The following is a 26,865-nucleotide window of genomic DNA, read 5'->3' as shown; positions in this document are numbered from 1 at the left end:
TGCCACTTCAGAAAGTACAGAGGGTAAAGATCCAACGAAAAGTGGTTCTGGATCTTTTGAGGCCAGATTAGAAAGTTCAGTTTGGCAAGTCTAGCCCTGGAGATTGGGTGGCGGGAACTAGTGCCCCAGAGCCAGCCTTTCTTTAGTCGGAGTCCCTGTGAGCTGGAGCTGGGCAGCTGGGGGAGAGACTGTGAGCCTGACTGCTCACTCCTCTCCCGCACCTGCAGTTCCACTGGCAGCAGCCCTCTCCTTTTGCACTTGTTCTTAAAGCAAGAAATGACATACCAGGATATGCTTTACAAAAATTAGATAAGCCTTATAGAACTTTGTTAAAGTCCCTCTTCCCCACCAGGACAGGTGCCACCAAATGACCCAGATCATTCTCAACCACCATTCTCTCTTCTGTCCCATTCACATAGAACTGTGGTCCTGAGCATCCATCTCAGAGAACTGGGGCACTTTGTTCTGCCATCTCTCCAGAACTTCCTAGACAATAGCTGTCTTGGGGACCCCTTTATTCTTCTGGCCAGGACTGTAAAAAGGACATTCCTGTTCTCTCCACAGGGGCAGGGTGTGGAGAGTGGCAAAGGCAGGAGCACAGAAAAGGCTTCCAGAAGATCCACACCCTCTGGCCTAGGCCCAAGGACTCAAAGAGATACTAGAGCAGCAGGGAGGATACAGGGAGGGGCAGTAGTCAGGAAGCCATGGTCAGGCCTCAGAACAGACTGACCCTGCCGCCTGTTCTGTCACCACCGTAGGCTGGGGTCAGGATGGATTTGCCCGGGAGTGTCCACTTGGCAGCTGTGGCTGGCCGTGGTGGAGGAAACTTTTATAACAGACCCAAGAAAAGCTCTACTGAAAGCTCCAAAGAATCAGATAGTGAACAAATAACAGTAATTAATTCATACTAGTAATAGGGAAATTTTAAAGTTTAAATTAATACCAAAAGCAGCTCACCGGTATATAAAATGTAGAGACACTAAAAGTTGCTCGGCATGACTCAGTCTTTCCCACGAACAGAAAACCAAACCAAAAATAAAGTAACCAAATCCCTGGAGAAGTAGAGGACACTCAGGTACCCGCCTCCATTAGGACAACTCAAAAATAGACATAAAATCACTTGTTGATAGAGTGGACATCGCACCAACTTGAGTACAAGAAGCGAAGAAGGTTCTATTCCTGGCTCTGAGGCTGGTGTTGGGAGACGCTCCTCATCTTTCTGCGTCTCACACAAGCCCGCCTGGGGCAAGAGCACGGAGGCCCATCTACTGTCTGTCTAAATATTTTTAAAACTATAAATCAAGCTGACACACTGTTAGATAAAATATGTTCTGTCCTCATCCTTGACAAATACACCTTTATAAAATGACCTAGAAAGCCAGGTTTGATTTCAGAGTTCTCAGAACTTCTCACAGAGTTCTATGCTGGATGATGAGAGGAAGGGCCCCCCTCTTCATTCTACTTCCCGCTCCCTTCATGTTGCACACACAAGTGATTGCCCACCCACAGGGGCAGGTGCCTGCCTCCCACATGCCCTGCAAGCAGCCGTGCCTTGACCACCCTCCTTACTCAGGTGCGTGCACCAGTTGCGGGGGGCAGGGGGCTCTAAAGTGTATGCCTGAGGCAGGGGCTCTGGAGCACACTCCTCCAAAGTCCTGCACTTCCATCAAGTCAAATCATAGACCTTAAGAGAAACTGATCATTCTTATGAATGTTGCATTGGATGGATTAGGGAACTTTATGTTTTTGGGTCACATAGGAGAGACAGCAAATCTATTTTTTAAAAGCCAGTGAGATATGAATTCCCCGAACAGCCCACACCCTCTTTCTCACCATTCTCTGGAAAAAGTTCTGAGCCTCCCCCTCACACCTAGGAAGAAGCTAACAAAAAGCAGTCTAGAAGAGGAACAGCTTCTGGCCAGCACATGCCTCCCCCCTGCCCCACCCCCAGGGCACGTTCCCCTCCATGGGCTTCTCCTTTGGGGATGAGAAAAGCAAAGAGTAAAATTTGAGTGTTCCTGAAATATCCCTCAGTGGCTGCCTATGGCCAGAGTATCACCCTTCAACTGAAGCACACCTTTTCAGGCCCCAGGATATGAGTGGGTGAAACTCTAGACCAGTTGTTCACAGACTGGTGGTCAGTTTTTTCCCCAAAATATTTTCTAGAGGTGCTAGAGAGTGGATGAGTTTCATGAGAGTTACAGATTGACAGAGACTAGAATTGCTGGGGGTGGGAGCCCCTGTGGAAGGCATGGTACGGAGGCAGGAGGCCAGGTGTGGCCCCAGGAATGATGGCGAGAAAAGACAAGATGTGGGAAGAGGCACCAGTGGGCAAGGCTCTTGGGAGTCCAAGCATCTCACGTTTACAACCTTTGAAACACGAGCCAGAAAAAGTAGAGGTTCTGTCCTATGAAATGGAATACCGCAGATATGGGCCTACTGACACTTACTTACAATGTTGATCATCAAGGATGGCTTTTGTTTTTTTTGTTGTTGGCACAACTTATCGTATAAAAATACAAAGAAGCACATTTACCCTCAAGGTTTCCCCTGGAAATTCTTGGTTATCCTGAGGTTTGTTTACCAGAGGAGAAAAGAAGTCTGTCCTATGGACACCTCCCTATGTCTTTTTCTCCCAGCTTGGGGACCATACAGGTTATACCTTTTCAAATAGACTAATTTCTATATAATAATAGAAAATTAAAGAAATTCTGAACAATAAAATTCATAACACTGTATTTGGTGTGTTTTTTAAAATCACCATGTAATTATATAAAAACTAACATTTCATACTGAAAACTTTTCTAAAGATATATTCATTCATCCATAATAATTACTGGTTATTATTATGCAAAATACTAATAATTTAGCAGAGAAGAAAATAAATTTCAGATTAACTCCAATGATTTCTCACTAATGTCTATAATCTCTGAGCCTAGATCTGCTAATCAGTGTGATTGAAAAGAATGCAGGATATATAATCTCCTAGTGGGGGTGGTTATAGACTTTCTTTGATTTATAGCCAATTTCTGATTCTTTGAAAACATGCATTGGAAACTGTAAAAGTTGCAACTCTTCATATCTGTAAAAGGCCAGTTAATTTTTTTCCTGGAACTTTAATCATTGTATTTTTATACTTTTGTTCTTATCTTTAAGAAAAGCTCTTTTCTTTTGTTGCCTTTTCTCTTTGCTTGGCATTACAGAATTTCTACACCCACTCTTTTATCAAAAGCCAAGGAAAAACTTCCAAATTCCCGTAACTACATCCAGGTTTAAGCTCCTGGGTCAGAGCTGGGTGCTCTGGGGAAGTGATGCTATAGAGACAGCATTATCTTGGCTTTTTTTTAAATGGCGTATTCTTTACTTATTTGAATGAAAAAAGTACAGACAACATAATGATATAATAGATATTACCAAAATTAAACAAATATTCTCATCTGTTAAACACCTGAGAGGGAGCACAGCACAAAGGGGAAGATTGTTAGCTGTGCATGTCACACAAATTACTTCTCTTTGCCTCAGTGTTCCGCATCTGTAAAAATGGGGATAATTAAAGTGATGACCTCATAATGAAGATGATGTGAGTTAATGTTTGGAAAGGGTTTAGATCCACGCCTGGCACGTAGCAAGTGCTATGTAAGTTGTCAAATTCTGAAGAGAAAAGTATGTTTCTATAAGTGATTTGGGCCTCTTACATTTTTAGATAAAGAAAATGTTATAAAACCCCATCTCCTTTCTGTCCCCCACTCTTTCTTTCCTAGAGGTGACCACATGCTGCAGTTGGAGGTCATGAAAATGTTGGTGCTTCTAATATATGTGCTATATTCATAAAGAATATATATTGCTGTTTTCTATGTTATAAAACTTACATAAATGGGATCATACTGCATATGTCCTTTTCTAACTTTCTGTATTCACTAAACTTTAGTGTTTGAGGTTTACCTGTGTTGATGGATGTGGTTCTGCTCCATTCATTAGAATTGCTGTTTACTATTCCATTATATGAATAAGCCACTGAGAACAAATCAATGAGAAATGGAGCTCAAACAGCATCCCGGGACAGGTACCCACACATGAAATTTTTATCTGTGATGGATAATACAAAAGAAGTAGCTAGGTTCTGGGATGCATACCTGCAGCTTTACCAAGTGTCCCAAAGTGACTGTGCAAATGTACACTCCTGCCAGCAATGAGTAACAGACTCCATTTTTCTAAGACCACAGCAATACTTGAGGTTATTAGATTTACTGACTTGCCTACCTTTTATGTATGAAATAATATGTCATTGCTTCCATTTTTATTCCCATAATTACTATGAAGTTGGGCATTCTAATGTTTATTGGCTGCTTAGATTTCTTCCTCTATGAGTTGCCTATTTATAGCCATTTTTGATTATTCATTATTGTCCATTTTCTATTTTCTTATTGGTTCATAAAGGGTCCTTTATTTTTCTGAATACTAATCTTTGATAGAACATGTGAGCTGTAAATATCCTCTCTCGGATTGTAGTTTGTCTTCTTTGTTTGCAATGTCTTTTGCAGTACAAGGCAATCATTTTAATGTAGTATAATTAAGCAGTGTTTTTCTCTATGGTTTATGATTTTTGTTTCTTTTAAAAGTCTTTCCTTATATCAACATGCTAGGAAACAATATCATGTTTTGTTTTGTTATGTTCTTAAAGCTTCATTGGTCTTTAGGCCACCAGGAATTTATTTTACTTATGGTGTAAGGAAAGGATATATTTTTTTACTTTTCTTTATGGAGGATGAATTTTTCCTGGCATTATTTATTGAGTGAACAGTCATTTCTCCAAGGATTTGTACCACCACTTCTGTCAGCTTGATTAAAAAACAAATGTGTTCCCCCCCCACCCCCAGGCTCTCTAGTCTGTTCCATAGTCTGTTTGTTCTATCCCTTTGCCAAACCCATACTGTTTTAATAGAGTTGGTATTTGATAAAACAAATACTCTCTTTACCATTGTTTTTCAAAATTGCCATTTGTTGTTACAAGAAGTATGCTTTTATTAAACTATATTTTCTCATTTTTTTCTAGTGTTTTGGGTTGCTGTTGATTCTATATATTGATTTTATACCATTCAGTCACATTGAATCCTTATTAGTTCTAATAGTGTGTCTGCTGGTTTCCTTGGATTCTCTATTATGTCATTAGAGACTACTCTTTTGATTATCGCTTCTAATTCATATGCCTTTTATTTATTTTTCTTGTATTAACTGTGCTAGTCAGGATTTCAGATGCAGCGATAGCAAAAATTCTGAGTTTAAGGAGAATGCTTCTAATGTTACATCATTTCACATTATGCTTTTTTGAGAGTTTTGTTGGATTCATTTTATCAAGTTAAGAAAAGTTCTCTTTAGTTCTTATATGATTTTTTAAATCATGAGTGTGTTTTTCTTAACATTTTTGACACTATCAAGATACTGTATAGTTTCTTTTATTATTGGAGAATGCACTGGTACTAGACTTTCTCAGTGTTAAACCATCCTTGCATTTTTGAGATAAACTCATGATGTATTTTCATACATTGCTAGGCTTGCTTTACTAATATTTTATTTAGGGGTTTGCATTTAAATTTGAAGTCTTTTCTAATTCTACTTTTCTAATATTCAGCTTTATGACGAGTTCATATTATAATGCGTAATTAAACCAACAGTCCACTTTAAGTATAAGAGAGAATTCAATTACAATTGTAGTATATACACAATAAGCTATAGTGCTTCTCACAGCATTTTCTTATAATATATTCTCCCGTCATAGTTGAGTAACCTTTAAGACTAAATAAATTATTGACTCGGTTGTTGTTGCTGCAAGTTCTGTAGTGACTTTGTGTTACAGATTCTTTAGAGACAAGTTTCTAGCAATCCATGTCAAAGGGCAGCAGGAGCCATTGGGATGAACAGAATAACAGCACCAGAAATTAGCATCTTTAACGTTCATGTTTTCAAAGGTCATCAACAGATTTTTCATTTTTTAAAGAAAATGCCTTCGGATGTTCACTTCAATGGTATTACCATTTCACTTAGTGAAACCAAGGTTCAGGCCCCTGTAAATAAATAATTAACTTTCATACTGAATTTTATGTTTTTGACTTCGTATTCTGAATTTTAAAGAGGCCCCTCAAAACCGAATAAGCCTTAGGCCCCACAAAACCTGGATTTATCACTGCCATTAAAGTGACTGATTAATTTTTTTAATCTAGTTTCTTTTTGTTTTGTAACATACTTTGTCACTTAACAAAATGTACATTTTTACCTTATTGCCATATTCTTTTAGGATTCCTTTTAATAAGAATGTAGTATTCCAATGAATAGGTTTATGAAATAAATTGATTTATCAAATGAACCCCCTAATAATGAACACTCCCCATATTATTCTCATAAATGATGCTTTAAGCATCCTAGTAAGTACATCTTAGTGCATAATTTTGTAGAAGTAGAATTACTGGCTCAAAGCATATGTATATTTTGGGAGCTTTTGACACATATTAACAAATAGCCCTTTGGAGAAATGGTGTTAATTTATTCTCCCTACAGTGGTATATGAGATATCTCATTTCCCAACCCTTGTCAGCACTGAGTATTTTATTGTAAAAACATTTGACAATTTCATAGGTGTAAAAAGCTATCTTATTTTAATTTCTATGCTTTTCTTATTAAATTGAAAACTTTCATTTCCATCAAGAAGGGTTATAAGAGCTCTTTATTTTTAAGGCATTAGGCATTTGCCATAGTTGTAATACAGATATTGATTTGCATAATTTTACATTGGATTTGGAGAAACTGAGAAATTTAGTTCATTTGGAAATTGTAGAAGGTGTCCCAGAAGGCAAGCACACATTGATTAACATGACTGCATTAAGGGGAATTTGACTTCATGTCTACGAAAAGATATTTGAACATCTACTGTGCACCCAGTACTCTACTATGTATCACCATCTGATGAATACAACTAATAATAATGCAGAATTAAAAGCCATGTTTGCAGTTTCAGTAAAATACAATGTAAGTATATATGTAAGAAAAATTAATTTCTCCAATATTAAGGAAAAGGTGATAGTGGAGTGAGTTGGGAAAGATTGCTTGGAGGAGGTAATGTGGGTGCCAAGCAGAAGTGGTGGGAAGGCCACTCAAGCCACTGAATTACGTTTGCAGAAAAACAAGAGGTCTGAAACCACTACAGTGCTCCAGGAATGAGGCTGGAACAAGAGGTTGAGATCTGTATGAGTCCATTCAGGCCACAATAGCAAATTACCATAGACTGGGTGTCTTAAGCAACAATGTGTTTCTCAGTTCCAGAGGCTGGAAAGTTCAACATCAAGGTGCTAGCAGATCTGGTACCTGGGAGAACATGATTTGCAAATAGCTCTCTTCCTTTGGTTGTATCCCAGGTGGAAAGAGAGAAAGAAAATCCTGTCTCTTCCTATGGGGATTCAAAGTTTTGGGTGGTTTTTTTTTTTAAGATTTTATTTATTTTGTTTTTAGCCAGAGGGAAAGAAAGGGAGAAAGAGAGGTGGATAAACATTAACGTGAGGTTGCTTCCAGCGCACCCCCTACTGGGTAGCCTGGCCCAGAACCCAGGCATGTGCCCTCACTGGGAATTAAACTGGTGACCCTTTGGTTCACAAACCACCACTTAATCCACTGAGCCACACCAGCCAGGGCTGGGGTTTCAAGTATTAATGTGAATTTTGGAGAAACAAAACATTCAGTCCACAACAAGGTCACACTGTGAAAATTTTGCATGTCATATTAAAATAAAGAATATTTTAGAAGATGTCCCACATTCTGGAACTGTTCTAAAATTCAAAGGATTATGAGTATATGTGATATAAGGGTGTCCTGTGAGGTGCACTTTGATTTTTGTAAAACTGTGACCAAGAGTTCTGGGTAAAAAGTGCACGTTGCCTCTGTAGAGCCATTAGGATGGGAGCACCCATGAGCATTCAGGCTTCTCAGAAGGGCTCCAAGTGTCGTGAGGTTCATTTCAACTCTATTGCCTTCAGAGCTCTGCCTTCCCCACTTCTCCCAGCATGTGCATTGTTTCTAACTGTGTGTCAGCATTGACTTCAGTTGACTTAAAGGTAAGAATGTTTGTTCCAAGCTGCCCCCATCATGTCTCAACATTTTCAAGCAGATGGTCAGGCTAAGTGTGAGGACAGCTAAGTTCATCCAAACAGGAAGGTTAGAGGAAATGGATGTCACTAAATGCAGACATTTATTTAGGCTGTATGCTTCGAGAGAGATCATGGTCCTAAGCTAAACATAAAAAGGCCTCTCAAAGTGAGAGACACACAAGTGTTTACTTGACATCAATAAGAATGGCTATTCTGGAATCATTCATCTAGGCAAAAGCTCAAATAATGTTGCTGTTAGGAGGTAAAGGTAATGGATATTTATGAGAAGGGGAAGAGGAATAATTACATTAATAAAAGAAAGGCATTTCTATTGGTGTAGATAACACATGATGTTAATTCTAAACAGTTTTTTAAAAATTTTTTAATCCAATAGTTATCAGTCCAATAGTCATAATAACTGCTTTTTTATCTTTGTAAGTAGCTCTTGGACAAGATATTGTCCCAGGTCCAATCCAATGGTTATTTTGCTCTGTTTTTTTTTTTTTTTTTTTTTTTTTTTTTTTTTTTTTCACTTACTGATTTTGAGAGAGAGAGAGAGCATTTTGTATCCCACTTACTTAGGTATTCATTGGTTGATTCTTGTATGTGTCCTGACTGGGATCAAGTCCACAACCTTGGCGTATGAGGACGAAGCTCTAACCAATTGAGCTATCTGGCCAGGGCCATATTTTGTCTCATTTTAACATCCCAAGATTTGAGGTGTAAGACTGCAGGGCAGTTCCTCTGGCATGGCAGCTCCAGCACCATTTTAAAGTGGCTCGATTTATTTTGTTGTTGACGATTGGTTCTGCAGATGGATGGAACTAGATATATAAATTAGCTAAGCCATTTGGTGGCTGTAACTTTAGGTACAATCTATGAAATGGGGCCATAACACTGACCTGTCAAGAGACACTGGGCTGATTAAATGAAATACGTGACATCCTCACCTAATGCCGTTCATAGGTTCTGCACCTTGAAGTGGAATGACAAATAAGGAAACCAGTTTTACCGTAGGCTAGTCGATATAAACAAGAGTTAAGTTCCATGGGCATCTCATCAATATTACAGCTTAACAGTATTTTTGAAGACCTGCTGTACATGCATGTTGTTTCTGACATATAGCAGACACCGTATAAATGCATTTTCCTGTCCTTGTTCCTTCAGAAAGGAAGAGTTTATAATCCAAAGCCCTTCAGACTTCCTCTGTGAGTCTGGAGCAGGCAGCATGAACGCAGAGCTGGGGAAGTATGCCAGAGCGCGCTGACTCTCATCACTGTGCCAATAAAACGCCATCGTGTATTAAGAGAATTCCTTCTGAGTTTAAGCATTTCTAAATACCTTTCCTGAATTGAGAAACCAAACTGAATCAAGTGTGAAAAAGTCTATTCTCTGTTTATAAAGGCATCTTTCCCATCTTTTCCGGATTTTCATGATCTGTAACTGGACTTGTGTACCCAGCTGGCAGCTACACCAGTCAAACCCTGAGGTCACCTTAGTTTAGGCCCTTTTTTTTTTTCACTCAGAGCCTATAAATTCTATTTAAAGTGCATACATGTACAGAATGCAGATGTGGGAATGAAAACCAGGCTCTTTGGGGAATGAGGCCATGATATTTGACTGCAGTGAGGCCGTAAGTGACCATCAGCAGGGGCCTCACCCAGACATGGTTGGAGCCCAGACCTCAAGAGTGGGTTTGGCCTTTGGATATGGCATTAGCAACCACACGGGCAGTTACCACATCTCCCCTTTGGGGCAAAATCATTGCACAATCTGTGACCAGACAGGCTTGAAAGTTTTTTTCTGCACTCAGAACATGTAACAGAATGGATATGCTGGAGAACTAACTTCATGAAGAAGCTAAGGTTCAAAACTGTGTTGGGCAGAGAGGGGAAGTTGGGCCTCTTATGCTGAATACAAAAGGACACTTCAGAATGTCATTCTACTGTGTATACAAAGCAGGAAGGAGGTCACTAGGCTATTTACATCGGGCATCGAAAGCTCTTATAGTTCAGTCCTGGCTGGTGTGGCTCAGTGGATTGAGTGCCAGCCTGTGAACCAGTAGGTCACTGGTCAACTCCCAGCCAGGGCACATGGCTGGGTTATAGGCCAGGTACCCAGTTGGGGGCGTGTGAGAGACAACAGATACCTCTCACACATCAGTGTTTTCTCTCCCTCTCTTCCTCCCTCCCTTCCCCTCTCTCGAAAAATAAATAAATAAAATAAGGAAGGAAGGAAGGAAGGAAGGAAGGAAGGAAGGAAGGAAGGAAGGAAGGAAGGAAGAAAGGAAGAAAAAGAAAGAAAGCTAGCTCTTACAATTCAACTACACCCCAAATGAACATTCCTTTTGGATGGCTAATAAATCATTCATCCATCCATTTATTCATTCAACATTTATTGAGAACCTATTACACTACATAATATGTCATATAACAGGTGCTCAGGATACCATGGTGAACAACAACATAAAACATTTTTAAATATCCCTGACTTTGTGAACCTTACATTTAGAGGAAGAGACTGATGATAACAATAATACTAATTAAAATATAAATGATACAGTTGACCCTTGAACAACATGCTTTGAATTGTGTAGGTCCACTTAGACACAGATTTTTTTTCAATAAATTCTATAAATGTACTTTCTTTTCCTTATGATTTTCTCAATAACATTTTCTTTTCTCTAGCTTACTTTATGCTAAGGATACAGTATATAATAGGTATAATGCACAAACTGTGTTAATCTACTATTTATACAAGGTGAGACAAAAGTAGGCTTGCACTTGTTCATATGGAAAGTAATACAATGATTAATAAATAACAATACAAGAATAAACTGTGTTTCACGTAGGCACAACTGTAAACCCACTTTCACTCCACCTTGTATTCTCAGTAAGGCTTCAGGTCAGCATAGGCTATCAGCAGTTACATTGTGTGGAATTCAGAAGTTATGCTTAGATTTCCAACTGTGCAGGGGTCCATCCCTAACCCCCCTGCATTGTTCATGAGTCAACTGTGTAGTGAAAAATGCTAAGAATGGAGGTGAAGCAGGGGTGGGAGTGTGAAATGTTAAGGGAAATGGGTGCTAAAGTAGTGAACAAGGTGGTCCGGAAAGGCCTTGCTGAGAAGCTGCCTTTAATGAGTACCTGACCAATGGTTTGGAGTGGATATGAACCTAATCAAAAGCATTTTCTCTCAGATTGTCAAGGCTGTTCCACATGGTTTGTTGGCTTCTGGGTTGCTGTTGAGAAAGCTAATGCCTTTCTGACCCCTGATACTTCTGTGACTTTCTCCCCACCCTCTGGGCTGGTAGGAACCTTTGTTTCCTCTGCCACCTGGAATTTCTCAGTGACAGGCATGTGTGTGTTGAGCATTTCATGAATATTTTCAATGTCCTTAAGTTTGGAGAAGGAGGGATTCTTATAATGCTTTTTTATAAAACTTGTGTTTTTCCTGATCTCTTTTTATCCAAATCCTCATTATTAGCTGTTGGGATTCTCTGAAGTAATTCTCTGTTTTTCTTATTGGTTTTCATCCTTTTTTCATCCTTTAGTGTTTTTACTCCATTTACTCAAATTTTATCAACTTTTTGTTTTTCACTGAATTTTTAATTTCTGCTCTCATGTTTCATTTCTTCTGAGTTTCTGTTTTCTGTTTATTTCAGTCTTTTCTTCCATATTAGAGGCTTTTATGAACTGTCTGTTAATCCTTGGTAGTCTGCTACTGTATGAGTGATGCATGGATGTACTAGGAGGAAGTTTTTATATATGGGCCAGGCTGCTTAACAATGGGGTGACCACACAGAATCTGAACAGTAGCACTCAGAATTCTGTGGGTCTCTTGTCATGTCCCAGTCTCCTTTTCTAGAGGGGTTCCACTAGCTTCCTGACTGAGATGTCACCCCTGTGCCAGCATTCTGTCAGAGGGCACCTCACCCACCCTCTCCTGTGTCCAGTGAATCTGGTATGTTGATTCAACCTCTTAAGTCTTCTATGGATATGGGGAGTCACTTGGCTAAGTGGGATAGAAAGGGAGATGTGGGCAGATTTCTGTGCCATTAAAAAAAAAATAGTTCAATCAGGGCTCATGCTTTCCACTCACTCTGCATTCCTGCCTTCAACAGATCTGGCGCCTCATTTCCTGAGCTTCCCTGGGCCTGCACGTTTTATGTGGAGCTGTCTCCTGGAGGACCTAGGTGTCAGCTTACTCTTTTCTGCTCTGGTTTCCTCTCTCTTTCCCTTAATTCCTTGATGTATACTTTTTTATTCCTCGTTGTCATTTTAATGGAATTTCAGGAGCAGGCAGAGATAAATTTACTCCACAAACTGCCATATTTAACCAGAAGTCATTTTTTATTCTCTTCTTAGTCTCTTTTGCCAAAGATTCCTTTAGTGGTAGTAGTCCCTCCTCAGTAGCGTCTCACAAGAAAAAGGATTCAAATTAAATGTCGGGACCTTCAATGCTCTGGTTCAGTTATCTCTCTTTGAATAACATTGACCCTAACCGTAGTTCCTTAAAACAACCACAGTTATTTATTTGCTTATGATTCTGCATCTTGAGCAGGACTTAAAGGGGGCATCTTGTTTCTGTTTCATGTGATGTCAGCTGGGTAGGCTCACCTGTGGCCATAGGTACCCTACCAAGAAGGCTCTCCCTCATGACTGGCCAGTCTTTCTGGAAGTTGAATGGGTGTTTAGTGAGTCCATCAGTCTGGGCTTCCATTCTTCACCATGTGACCTCCTCATGTTGCTGGGCTGGTCTCCACAGAAGCTTGATTCTGTGGGGGAGAATCCGTGATCACGCTCACCAATAGGACAAGCTCTAGCATGCAAGCACTTCTAGCTTCCACTCTATATCTCACTTGCTAATGTCCCATTGGCCAAAGCAAGCCACATGGCAAAGCTCAGACTCAATCTGGGGAGTACATAAATGACTACTGGGGGTCATGGTTCATTGGGATCCACATACCTTCTGGAATTCTGGAATTCTACCATCTTGCACTTGTTTTTCTTTGTGTAACTGTCTTGTTCCAGTTTCTTTCTGAGACATTGGTATACCAGATGCTTTTCTTATAGATAGTTTCATATGCTATAAACATTCAATAAATATGTATTAGTCCACAGAAAATGCCACTTAAAATGTTTCTGAATGGACTATAAAGACTTACACTATTTATCTTTCACATGTCTATAGTGAATGTGCTTTTAGTTAGTGAAAGACATGGGGGAAAAAATCACCCTACATGATTAAATTCCTAAATATACTTTTCAAGGGAATTAGTATTGACTTTGCTTTAGGCTATCAGAGGTTAGCTTTTTGCTCTTTTGGTTTCAAAGAAGTTGAAAATTAGCTTCTTTAACACCTGCTTAGACTCCAAAGAATAAAAATAGGTACTTTTGAGATAACCTGAAAATGCATTTCTTGAAAATTCCAAACATGTATTTCTTGTTACATGCTCTCAAGCTTGCCCAGAACATTCCGGCATGCGGTCAGACAGAATGGCTTAGCTGTGCTGTGAGTCTTGGTCTGTGACTGATCCCTGTATTCATTTTGCATGCAGGAGTTCTCTATCTGCAGTATGGAGATGAAACCAAGCAGCTCAGGATGCCGAATGAAATCACAAGTGCAGACACAATCCGGGCTCTCTTCGTAAGTGCCTTTCCACAGCAGCTCACCATGAAAATGCTGGAGTCGCCCAGTGTCGCCATTTACATCAAAGATGAAAGCAGAAATGTGTATTATGAATTAAATGATGTAAGGTAAGCAGTTACAGTGTGTGTGTGTGTGTGTGTGTGTGTGTGTGTGTCCACCATACTGCATTTAGCATTGCTATGGGTTGTGTCGAGTCCTAAACTCTTCATGTCCCAGGGAAGAAAGCATTGCTCTTACCCTGACTGTCAGGCTTATCTCACCCAAATGTGAATTCACTAACTGCTTTTCTATGATTTACTTACAAGGTGTGGTTTACAAAGTCAAGAAAGATGAGGGCAGACTTCTCCCACATAGATCTTTACATGTTACATTGGAAGAGAACTTAGGAAGGGACCCAATCCAGTGGTTAATTAAGAGTTAGGGAAATTAAGACCCAGGTAGAGAGACTTGATTGAGATCATGGGTTGAAGGCACTACTTATGACTGGAACTTTCCGAATGTCTTCTCGAGTGCCCTGTCCCTCAGGGACAGAGCCTGTAGACATCTAAGGTAGTGACTGCACTGAGTCATTCTTTACAGGAGCAAGTTGGAATACCAGCGGTGCACTCCATCACTGTCCACAGGAAAAGAGGTTGAGAAGTATTCTCTCTTTCCATTTGTTTGTTAATAGTCAGCCTTTACCAAAGGATCTGACTTTCTAGGTGGGCTTTCTCCAGCACCCCCCAGTAGAATGTACTCTAAAGTGAGGCAAAATGAACTCCTGCTACTGCAGGTGGCCTGGAAGTAAAAGCATCCTTCTCAACTGTAGTGGTGTTGTGTATGGAGTAGGAGGGACCCATATGATCTGTCTCAGCCAAGCAGCCTGAGATACAGGATTTAAATCAGCACCAATGAGCAGGTGCTAATATAGCCCCTAAACATTTTAGAAATTAAAAAGTTATTTAGTGACTAATCCAGCCTTTTCATTTTATGGTACCAGACACTCAGATCCATAAAAAATAATGGGCTTGTTTAGGATCACACAGACAGCTCATTACCACACCTGGCTCCAAACCTGACTGTCCACATTCTTGGTCAAGAATTTTTTATTCCCTCAGTGTGCTCCCTCCTCAGCTCACCTAGGCCACAACTTGGCTTTCTGGGTCCTTGCCCTGTGGGAATAGCAGGCTGGCCTGTCTCTTCATTATGAAATTAGGGGAAACCACTTTTAAAAATATGCCTTTATTGCATAATAAATGAAAACTGATAAATATCTCACAATGATCACAAAAGACACATTTCGGCATGTGCCAAGGTGGATGAGTAATGTAGGGCTTTCAAAGCTTGACACGTGCCCTAAGGTAGAGGGTGCTGCAGCTGTCGCACACCCTTCCTGCTTTTTAAAAAATGTGTTTAAATATTCATGGGTATCAGAAACTGTATGTTTGTTTCTTGAATAAAGTATTAATCATGTTGTCACCAAAAAAGGAAATGGGGATTTACAAAACATAAACACAAAGTAATCATGTGACGTTTAAAGAGCATGTTAGCAGTACTAGGATCCCATGTAGAGTTTTTACATGGATAGAGCATTTTACAACAATCATCTTGAATCTCCACATTTTGCAATTAGAGGAATTGAGGGATACAGTAATGATACATAAGCATGAAACTCTAGGCAAAGCCACTTTTGCTTACCAAGCTCAAGGCTGATGAAGTCATTATGAACAATTGGACCCCACTGCCTCAAGGCCTGAGCGAGAAATTTTACATTTCCATGCCACACAATATTCTAGAGCCTTTCCCAAGCCTCAGGGTATTACTAATACCTCCTCTATGCATCTGAGGGAGTGTCATTAGATAGTCAGAAAGACAAATGGGAGGGAAAACAAAGAGGAAAAGGTCCCCAAGACTTTCAAATTAAGATAATCTTTTTTCAAGCAAATTCATTTGATAAACTAGACATAGCAGTGCTTGAGAGAAGTGGTCTCTTTCAACATTGATAGTTTTCAGTTAATATGTTTATATTTGCAAAAAGAGACGATCTTGTTGATCCTTGTAGTATTGATAGCCTGATTTTTTAAAAATCACATTTAAAATGTTTAATTGGGAATCCATTGATTTATAAATTTGTCTAGAATTTTATTTTTTAGTGTTTTAACTTATTTATAATAATGGATCTAAAAATTTAAGTGGAGAAAATGTTTGTACTTGGTAGTGAATATAATGTTTATATTTGATAATCTCATGTATGTCCTTTCTAAAGAATTACTCTATTTCTTTTATGCATAAAATGCCTCAACTATATCTTATTTGAATGCCCAAGTAAATTTTCACCATCACCATTATATAGAACCTTTCTCCCCACCCCTAAAATGTATCATGTGGATTTTAACTGCAGGCAATGGCTTTAATCTAAACTCAGAGACAAATTTTATTTTACATCCTTCGGTATTTTTGAAGTGAGAGTAAAACTTGTTAAATGTTTGGCTATTTCATCATTGTGTTGGGTTCTCCATGTTTTCCTTAGGGAAATGCTATGGAGAGCTCAGGTTGAAATGCTGTGTTGTAAATGTTGCCATGGTAAATGCAATCTGAGCCTATACCGTTGGTTCATCTTGGACAAACATGTTTCTAAATTAATCCCAAACCAACTTCATGTATTTTAAATACCTTTAGAATCACACCAAGTTTTTTTTCTTGTGGCTCAGATATGGTCTTCAGTCTCTTCACAACACTACTATAACTTTTCCCCAAAGCCACAGGGTGAGTTCCTTTAGTGAATCCCCACATTCTTATTTTCTGTGAACCATCCCCTTCACAGTAACCTACCTAGCCCTTCTCATAACGAGGACTGCACACTCCCCCCTAAGCCGACTTCTAATGAGCTACTTGAAACCTGGAGCAATCGTGCAAGCTAGGGCTAGTCATTGCTTCAAAGCAATTACTGATGGATATTTAAAGGAGGGAAGCAAGTCTAGTCCAAGAATTCTCAGAAACATAACCCAGTAATCCCAGAGATTGCAATCAGCCCTCAAAACGTGTGGCTGCACCTGGAGGAAAGGAATGTGTCTTCCTGCACATGTTTCCCTGAGCTCACTGCTCTGGCATTAGAAGGAATCACAGTGCAGACGAGGCTGAAAGTGCCTTGGGTGGCCCTTCTGCTGATGAAATCTGAATATGGAAGGAAAAGGACTTCGTAGACACTCATATGCTCTTAAATAATTTTAAGGTAGGAATTGAAAAAGATATGGGACTTCTGTTCTTTGCTGCAGTATGATTGATTTCCCATCTTTAAATTCTGGGTTCAGAAGGAGAGACAGAGTGGTAGAAGAAATTATCTGCTGCTATTTCTTCTAAATATGCTGCATATCCATAAAGTCAACTTGTATATAGAAAAGTATTTTTAAAATCCACTGTGGAAGAAAAAAAACACATTGTAAAGAAACTAGTTTTGATCTTTGGGATCCTTTTATTTTTTTTTTCCTGGACTGCAAATAGATGTTCTTTCTCTTGCTAAAACTGCTTGAAGGGAGAAAAGCATTTTTCATTTGTGTGTGCTTATGAGATAAGCAGAAAACCGGGTGTTTGGGTAAAGTAAGCAATTAAATATTTAAATATTAACCAAATCTTTTTGAACATATTGTAGATGCTGGAGCTTTATTGTTTCTTAAAGTGTTACCTTTCCTTGCTCACAGTCTTGAAAGAAAGTTCATGCCACCTGATATCTATGGGTGGAGAACTACACAGAAAAAATTATATTTTCCAGAGGAACCAAAAAAAGGGAGAGGAAAGTTCAGGTCACTTTTCTTATCCTTATTTATTTTTGCCTATTATATGGTAAAAGAACTTTTATCTGGTTGCTTGTGGGCAGACAACAGCTGGGTTGTCTGCTGCTGCTTTTCCCTGATTCTTATGGGAGGACAAAGAAAATGTCTGAAGTCGGGCTCCTTTTGTCTATCACAGTTAATGATGTTTCTGGTTCCAGGAACATTCAGGATAGATCGCTCCTCAAAGTGTACAACAAGGATCCTGCACATGCGTTCAATCACATGCCCAAAACTGTGAACGGAGACATGAGGGTAAGTGTTCCTGTTCTATTTTTAATTTTTTTTTGGTGAGTCAAACCATCTCTTCTTCTGTGTGCTCCTGATGTAGTCACATCCCACCACCAGGTTTTGATTATTCTCCCCACTCATCTCATCTGATGACCCATTTGTTTCTTGGTAGAGAAAGACTTTTCTGGTCAAATACAACAAAGGAATTGAAATTGGGCCTCACACATCCTCATTCATCCCTAAGCATGCAGTTTAGTTATGTCCTCATTCCAAGGAGATACAGAAAAATCTTTCCATAAAAGGGTTTTTGGTCCATATCACATTAACTTACTCAGAGAATCTCTTGCTATGTTTTTCCCCAATTCAAAACTATCATACAAACAACAATGAAAAAACCATAAATAGTTGCATGTAAAATCTATTAATCTTCTTATATCAGCTATTCCAAGTCCTAGCACTCTAATTAAATTATCCGCCTTCTCATTCAGGACCGTTTGCTATTGTACTGTATTAAATATCAAATCATATCTGAACCATGTTTCGGACATAATATAGTACAAAAATCTGCATGATTTGGGAGCTAAAATTCTCTTGACTTAGAACATCTCAGATTATCCAAACACTGAAAGCACACAGAGATGTGTTGGAGAAAAAAGAGCAGAAAAACTGAAAAGGCAGATTTTAAAACCACATTAATGCAGGTCCACTAGAAAGGGATTGTGTTTCTAACAATAGCACTACATCCCCGTGCAGGAAAAATGGGAGAAAAAGGAAACATTAACCTCTCCAATCATACATTCTCCCTCCTCCCCGCCCCCACACTCAAATTTAGGAAATGCTGTGCTATTTTATGTCATCTTTCTTGAGGATTAGCACTCGGCTGGATGCTGGAGTTTAACTAGAAAAAGTAAGTGAATTGGTTTTATTGGCAAAGAAACGCAAGTGCTGCCTGGCCTGGAGTGGGAGTAGAGAGCCCGAGGTGAAGCCACCCTCACTGCCCGGCAGCGTGTGTTAGCTTTCTATTGCTGCTGTAGGAATTAGCACGCGGTTAGTGGCTTAAAACGACACAGATGTTATAGTTCCATAGGCCTGACATCCAATATGGATGGACGGAAATCAAGGGGTCATCAGCAGGATGCTGGCTTTCCTTTCTGGGAGCTGTGGGGAGTATTTCAATTTTTTTTCTCAGCTTTTAGGGGCTGTGCGCATTCCTCAGCTTGCAGCCCTCTTCCTCCTTTGTCAAACCCAGCCAAATGGCCTCTCTCTGGCTTTGCTACCATCGTCACATCTCCAACCCTTCCTCTTCCACAGTTAAGGACACCTACCTGGTACTCCCGGACAACTGCCCTATTTTAAAGTTAGCTGATTAGCAACCTTAATCCCCCTCCCCCTGTAGTCACAGGTTCCAGGGTTTAGGATGTAGACATCATTGTTCTGTTTACCGCACAGGGTATGTGAGTTTAGGACCAAGAGGCCAAGAGGTCCAACAGAAAGTGCTGGAAGGATTTCTCTGTAATTCTGGCCTGGAATATGAGTGCTGACATTGTGGGATCAGAGCCTACACTTCTGGAGGAAAAGGCCTCTTATGACTCAGCCTCTGCTTTTTTTTTATGTCAGAAATGATGTGTGATTTGAAGTGAAGGCTGTGTGGCCACTTCATACAATCTGGGATTTTGAGATTTATTTATAGCCAGTTACACTCAAAATGTAAACCAGCACCATGTGAAGACAGGTCAGGTCATGCTAATCAGGAAGCATGGACTGAATATTACAGAATCCTTTGCCTTTGCCTTTGATTACTTCGTTATTCTCTTGGCGATGTTCTTAAGAATCTTTGCTCCCTTGGAAGTCTTTGTGTTTGATAAGTCTTGCCTTTGAACTGGAGTTTCATGGTGCTCAGAATCTGTTTCTGTTATGTAGAGCCCACACAGGGGTTCCACAATCGCCTCTGAAAACCTTGTTTATGGCTGGGGAAGACACACCTGTTTTAACTCTTAAGCAGATGTCATACCTACATATGGGGCCAGCGGTGACCACGGAGAGAATCAAATATTAACCATATGAACCAAGCCTATTAGAATTCAGAACTTTTGCTGTGGGTTTCAGTGAAGTTGTTGTGTTTTTACTTTTAGACAAGACCGTAGCAGTCACCTTCTGAGTTGCTCACAGCCTATTTTATACAGCAATTTTTTTGTGGGAGAAAATCAGTGGTTGTCCCCAGATGAGGAGACAGCAAATGTTCACCATCCAACCCACTGAAGAGCTTTTTTGTTTCACTGAAGACAACTTAGAAATGAGAGCTACAGCACAGTTTAAAAACCAAGTAGATGTGATTGTGTCTGCAGTTTGTAACTTGGCCTCATCACAGATTCCAAAAATTAAAAGATGGAATTCCTTCAGCCTCACCTTTTGGCTCTAGTGATTGGAATTCTCTCTCCTTCCTGATGAACGTGGCTGCCTTTCTATTAAAGGAAAGGACGCTTTGTCTGGAGTGCAGCTGCATAGCCCCACTGCTTGTGGTGAAGAACAGAAATAGAGAACAGAGCAAGGGTGAATTATTGTAGACTAAACTGAGCTGCACGGTGGGTTGAAGGGACTACATCCTCCCGTATGTCTGCAATGTGCCCGTGGCTGTGGAGGAATGTGGTTACTGCTCACATGCGTTGGTTATGCAGCCCTGTGTCTGATGTCATTGACCTTCCCTCACCAGCCTCCAGAGGCAGCCTGAGACAGACTTCCAGCCGCCCATTCATTACCAGTACATACATGTATCATGAAAAACATTGGTGGCACCATGCAGAGACGCAATAAGAGCAATGCCAGAAGTGTGCAGTGGCCTCTGAAACTTTCCTTACACAATGCATTGAATGTCTTGCCTGTGAAAGACAAAAGGTGTTAGGACTCTGGCTCTAATATAGTCACTTCTCCAGAGCAGAGCTATGATGGTAGCGGTGTTACCCAAGAATCACATTAGGCTAAAATATTAACTCTGAGGGTGTGAGCATGCATGGATATATGCTTGGTGAGAAAGACAGGTCTAGTTTTTCTTTAGCATCTAACTGAGCATTTTCGAGGTTAGTCTATTTAATGAGGCTTGTGGTTCTCTGCTGGAACTGAGCATACTGGTGTCCTTGTTTTTCCCATCGCCTGGCTTCTGTTTTGTTATATTAGATAGTAGTTTTGATCATTCAGTTCCCATGGTACTGTACTCACCATGCAAAACAGGCCCTTTTGCCAAAAAATTATGTGTGTACTCGCAGGTTTGCAGTTCACAAATGTATTACACAACTCACAGATGAGCCATGCCATTCCTTGGCTCTCCAAAGGTACCACCAGTGACTTCCTGTCCCCCAAACCCAGTGGCTTTTCACAGTTTTCAGGCTTTTTCACCTTCTCATGAACTTTGAGATTACTTCCCAACATTCTCTACTCCCATCATTCACTTCTTTCCCTCTTGCATGTCTTTAGTTGTTACTTGTATGTAAAGAGTTTCCAGATTTACATTTAGAAAACAATCCCCAGAATTGGCCCTGAATCTTAAATTACTGGTAAGAGCCTATTCAGCCGCTGCCTCCCAGACCTCTTCTATTTGAGCTCTGCCTTTGGCACTGATGGATAGTCTCCCTAGAAACTTTGGCTTCCGTTACACTGCCATTTCTACATTCCTGCCTACATTCAAACACACCTCAGCATCTTTCATTCATTCACTAACTTTTCTTTTTCCTCTCGCCCTCTATTGTCTTCATTGTGTTCAGGCAGATTTCTTCACCAGTTTGTGTATATGTGTATTTTTAATTTGTTTACTTTTATCTGCTCCTTTTTATTTGTGATTTTTATATTTCTACTGGTTTAGCCACTATGTCAATGTGGATGATCCCTGAAACTATATCTCTAGCTCTGCCATTTCTTAAGAGTTCAAGATGCAGATGTTCAACTTCCAACTGGTTATCTCTACATGGATAGTCTTCCAATATAGTCTTCCAGCGTATCCTGTGGAAGAAAAAAATCCTAATCTGTTTTTTCTTCCAAGCCATCTTCCTCCTGTTTTTCTATTTTGTTAGTGTTGGTGTGTGTGCACACAGGTGTGTGTGTTTTGAGGGGTAGGGAAAGAGATTTAAAAAGTTGAGTTATCTATGAGCTTTCAGTAGCCTAGCTCCTGTTTCTCAGCGTACCCCGCCAGTCAGCAGGGCCACCCTGTTGTGCAAGGCCTCTTAACATTGACCCTCTGCCTATGCCTGCACTGCCACTCTTACAGCAGCTGACTTTTTTGAGCATTTACTAATCACTTTTTCTGTGTAAATTTATTTAATCTTCAAGACAACATTTTGAGGCAGGTATTGGTATGAACCCTCATATCTTAACTTAGGAAACAGTTGCTTAGGTATGTTAAGAAATGTGCCTAAGGCCACACAGCTAGAGCATGGCAGGGCTGAGATTTGAACCTGGGCAGATGGGCTTCAGATTCCAGGCTGTTAGTAACACTGCTGTACTACTATACTTAACAGTGTTTGTTATTTTTCTAGTCAGCTATGCAACAGCCTTTAACCAGTCTCCCTAACTCTTCATAGTCCAGTCTAACAACTGCTTCCCAAGTCATCTCCCTAAGCCCAGCTTCCTGTTCTGCAGAGACTAGCACCAATGGTCAGTATCATCCCCACCCCCAAAACCCAGCAAAGCTGCCTCGCAGTTCTTACTCCAAGTGTATAATGATCTCCCCCACCCCACTTATCTGCCTTTCAAATCCCACCCATCTAACATACTATGGGACAATTGCCCAATTACATCAACAAATTGCTGGCATCAATAAACTACTGTATTCCTTGGTCCCTTCTGTATTGTGACAGCCAAACTCCATGTGCATATCAGGTTTGAATCCTGATTGAAACAAACCAACTGGAAAAGACATGTTTGAAAGTGTTTGGGAAATTTGAACATGTGTTGGGAATCAGATGATGTTAAGGGTTCACTGTTAATTTTGTTGGGTATAATGATGGCTTGGTGGCTGTGTTTTTAAAAATGAGGCATACTGAAGTATTTACAGGTCAAATGGCACAGTTAATTGGATTTGCCTTAAATATTCCAGCGAGCAAACCAAAAGAATGAAAATATTGAAACAAAATTGTCAAATGTCAAAGCTAAATGATGGTAGTCTGTTATGTTATTTTTTCTACTTTTTATGGTTGAAATTTCCATAATAATGCCCTGGCTGTTGTGGCTTAGTGGATTGAGTGCTGGCCTTTGAACCAAAGGGTTGCTGGTTCAGTTCCCTATTGAGGCACATACTTGGGTTGCAGGTTAGGGCCCCAGTAAGGGCTGTGTGAGAGGCAACCGCACGTTCATGTTTCTCTCCCTTTCTTTCTCCCTCCCTCCCCCTCTCTCTAAAAGTAAATAAATAAAATCTTTTTTTAAAGAAAATTTCCATAATAAAATGTAAAAAAGTAAATGTGCTTTTAGAAGCCAAATCAAGGAATGCAGTTTCCCTAATGGTCTGCCCGAAATAGTCTTTCTTTTTGGGGGGCATTTTGCACATTCTTTTGGTGTTATAATCATTCAAATGCATGTTCATCTCACTTCTAAGACTGTAAGTTCTCCAAAGGCACAAACATTCTCATGTTCGTCTTTGTATCCCTCCCAAAGCCAGTTGCAGTGTCTTACACATGGTGAGTGTAAACACTTGTTAAACACAGCGCGTTGAGTGCTGTAATGATAGCGCTACAAATGCTGTATTATTCATTTTCTGTCATTAATGAGAAGCCACTGTAAAAATATCTCCCTGTTCTCATCACCAGAAATAGTTGTGCTTCTCCTGGTTTATTTTTGTCATGTGGACACTCTGAATCTTGTAAGTGATCATTTTCCCTCTTTGTATTGCTACTCCAAAGCTTAGAATTAAATTTGGGGCCCACCCACAGCAAGCACACAGGCATTCTGCAGCGTGTATTTTGTGTGTTGGCTTTGTTCCTGGCTTCTCTTTTTAATTTTCCTCCTCATGTTCTTTTTGTCATATGTTCCACTTTGCCTTTTTTTTTTGGCAAAATTGTAATAATTTATATAAACTCTATTAAACTTTTGTGGAATCGGTCAAGATACAAGTAATATTCCATACCATTGTTTTTCTGGATTTAAGATAATAGACTTTTTTGTGTCTCTATGGTAGGCAGTGTGTTAAATACTTTACATATTATTTAAATTGGGCAACAACCCTGCAAGTGGATATTCTGACTCCATTTTACAGATGCTACAGCTGAGGCAATGACATCTCTTCCAGGCCCCCACAACTGGTAAATGTCATTTGTTGGATCAGAGCCTGTTCTCTCTGACTCTTTGGATTCAGTTCACAGTCTTTTTTCTTGATATTTTCATACAAATTTTGCAAATTTTGACGTGATGCTCCTCATAAGATTTTAAAACACATAAAATATCCTTTTAAAATATTTTTTTCACTTCATAATTCTATCATGGCATCTTTTTATATTTGACTTTGTTTCATTCTGTTCTCTTCTGGCAAGGTTAAAAAGATATCCCACCAAAAAAAAAGAGGTGGGGGAGAAAATCAAAGAAAAAGACAAGAAGCTTGTGCTCACTTTGCAACATAATATAGCTTTTTTTTTTCCATGTATAGGGTAGGTAGTGTTCTGGTTGAGAAGTGTTTTGTACATGGGGAGGGCAGGAGTGAATAAAACAATCCTATAGAAATGGAAGAAAAAAGAATCCCATAGAAATGGAAGTTTCAGAAAACTCTCATTCATTCAAGGCCCTCCTTGACTCAACCCAGCATTATGTGAGTGAAGGCACATTATGTCCCATGATGGCAGTAGTATTAACAACTAACATTCACGATATGCTTACTCTGGACCAGGTGCCATGCCGAGCATTTTGAAAACTGAGCATTTGCTCATTTGATGTTTAAAACAATGCTTATGTGAAAGGAACTCTTATTATCCCCCTGTTTCAGATATGGAAGTTGAGGACCAGGGAGGTTAAGGAACTTGCTCATAGTCACACAGCTTTTGTCAGAGTGGGGCTGGATTCAGAGCTAGGCAAGTCAACTCCAGAACTGGCCTTCTTAATCATGCCAGTGGTCACTACTGTCCTTCTCCACATTACTGTCTTCATCATCAGTGTCTGTGAGCCACCCATTTTTGAAGACCTAACTAAAAAATTCACTGTCATCATCTATCCTCCTCTTACCCCACTTTCCTCCAAGCCTCAGTCACCACTGTTTCTTCTCTGACTTCCACAGAACTTCAGGTGTCTACACACTCTCATATCACACTCACCTTTTCCTGCCTACCCTGTAGTTATCGATGTACACGTCTTAAGTTCTTTTCTAAGCGCTACGCTTCCCAGGGGAAAGCCCCCGTGTTTCCCTTGGACTATGCGCTGCCTTCAGAAAATTCTCACTAAGTGTCTGGAGGAAAAGGGAGCTCACTTCAGCACTTTCCTTTCACAAATTTCCAGTTAATGCTTTCTCTACCAAGATCAGTACAGTAATTTATAAATGGAAATGTCTGAGGTTTACAACATATTTGCTAGTTTATCCCAGAAGTAGTTCCTGACCAAAATGAGAAATAAGAATGGCTGTCTAGCCTAACAAAATTTCCTATCAATATAATTTTATAGCAGTGAGTAGCCCTGAAGTTTAAGATGAGAATAACAGATTTGTTAGATTAAATTAAGTGATTGTCAGAAGTGCACACATATCTGCATTTTATTTCCAGGAGTTAAGTTCCCCTGTAGTAGAAAGGAAACAAATCTCCAGATAGCAAATTAAAAAGGACAGATCTTGTTTCACTTTATTTATAACTCAGTAGGGCAAATCTTGCTTCTAGATTGAATTGGCAGGGCAGTCAGTATTTTAAATACCTCCAAACTTATAAATTAGGAGTGATTATTTTAGAAGTTAATCTGACTCCTTTATTGTAAAGTTTCACTGCTTCATTCACCCAACCACCATGCGTTGTTGAACCACCTCACTGGCTCAGGCTTTCGTGAAAGATTCTGAAGATATATAGTAGATATATAGTTGACCCTTGAACAACATGGTTTTGAACTGTGTGTGTCCACTTAAATGCAGAATTTTTTTCATTTATAGTGCAGCACTAATAATGTATTTTTTCTTCTTGTTGACTTTTTAAAATTTTTTAATTAAATTTATTAGAGTGGCATTGGTTAATAAAATGATATAGGTTTCAAGTGTATAATTATATAATACATCACTGTATACTGCATGTGTTTACCACCCAAAGTCAAAACTCTTTCCAGCACCATATATTTGACCTGACTTACCTTTTGCTACCTCCACCACCCACCCTCCTTTCCCTTTGTCTGTCTTGTTCATTCATTTGTTTGTTTTAGTTTTATGTCCCACATATAAGTGAAATTGTATGGTTCTTGACATTTTCAATCTGACTTATTTCACTTAGCATGATATTCTCAAGATCCATTCATGTTGTCACAAGTGGCAGTATTTCACCTTTTCTCATGGCCAAGTAGCATTCCATTGTACAAAGGAGCCAAAAGCATTCAATGGAGAAAAGAAAGCCTCTTTAATAAGTGGTGCTGGGAAAATTGGAAAGCTACAGGCAAAGGAATCAAACTAGTTCCTTAGTTTATGGTGCTATTTGTCACCATATACAAAAATTAACTCAAAATGGATCAAAGACCTAAATATAAGATTTGAAACAATAAACTTCATGGAAGAAAACATAGGTACCAAACTTGTGGACCTTAGTCTCAGAGAACATTTTTTGAATTTGACCTCAAAGGCAAGGGCAGTAAAAGCAAAAATAAATGTAATGAGACTATATCAAATTTGGACCTTTCTTAATAACATTTTGTTCTCTACCTTTATTGTAAGAATATAGTATATGATACCTATAACATACATAATATGTGTTAACAACATTTATATTATCAATAAGGCTTCTAGTTAACAGTAGGCTATTAGTAGTGAAGTTTTGGGGGAGTCAAAAGTTACATGCAGATTTTTGACTGTGCAGAGTCAGAGCCATTAACTCCTGCTTTGTTCAGGAGTCAACTAT

The 26,865-nt window shown here is 39.5% G+C and overlaps 1 protein-coding gene across 18 annotated transcripts in view; it reads left to right on the top strand.

The window, feature by feature from the left end:
- The window catches only part of KIAA1217 (KIAA1217 ortholog), a 276,224-nt gene that overhangs the window by 158,231 nt on the left and 91,128 nt on the right, over positions 1-26,865 (top strand). For all 18 annotated transcript variants that reach the window (XM_036023224.1, XM_036023208.1, XM_036023194.1 and 15 more), the window contains exons 3-4: positions 13,693-13,891; positions 17,752-17,845. In XM_036023224.1, the coding sequence (XP_035879117.1) occupies positions 13,693-13,891; positions 17,752-17,845 (293 nt within the window). The remainder of the gene's footprint in view (positions 1-13,692; positions 13,892-17,751; positions 17,846-26,865) is intronic.

The sequence above is a fragment of the Phyllostomus discolor genome, chromosome 1 (assembly GCF_004126475.2).
Source record: "Phyllostomus discolor isolate MPI-MPIP mPhyDis1 chromosome 1, mPhyDis1.pri.v3, whole genome shotgun sequence".
Classification (NCBI taxonomy): Eukaryota; Metazoa; Chordata; class Mammalia; order Chiroptera; family Phyllostomidae; genus Phyllostomus; species Phyllostomus discolor.
Note: the sequence above shows the minus strand (reverse complement) of the source record. Positions and strands in the feature narration are given on the sequence as shown.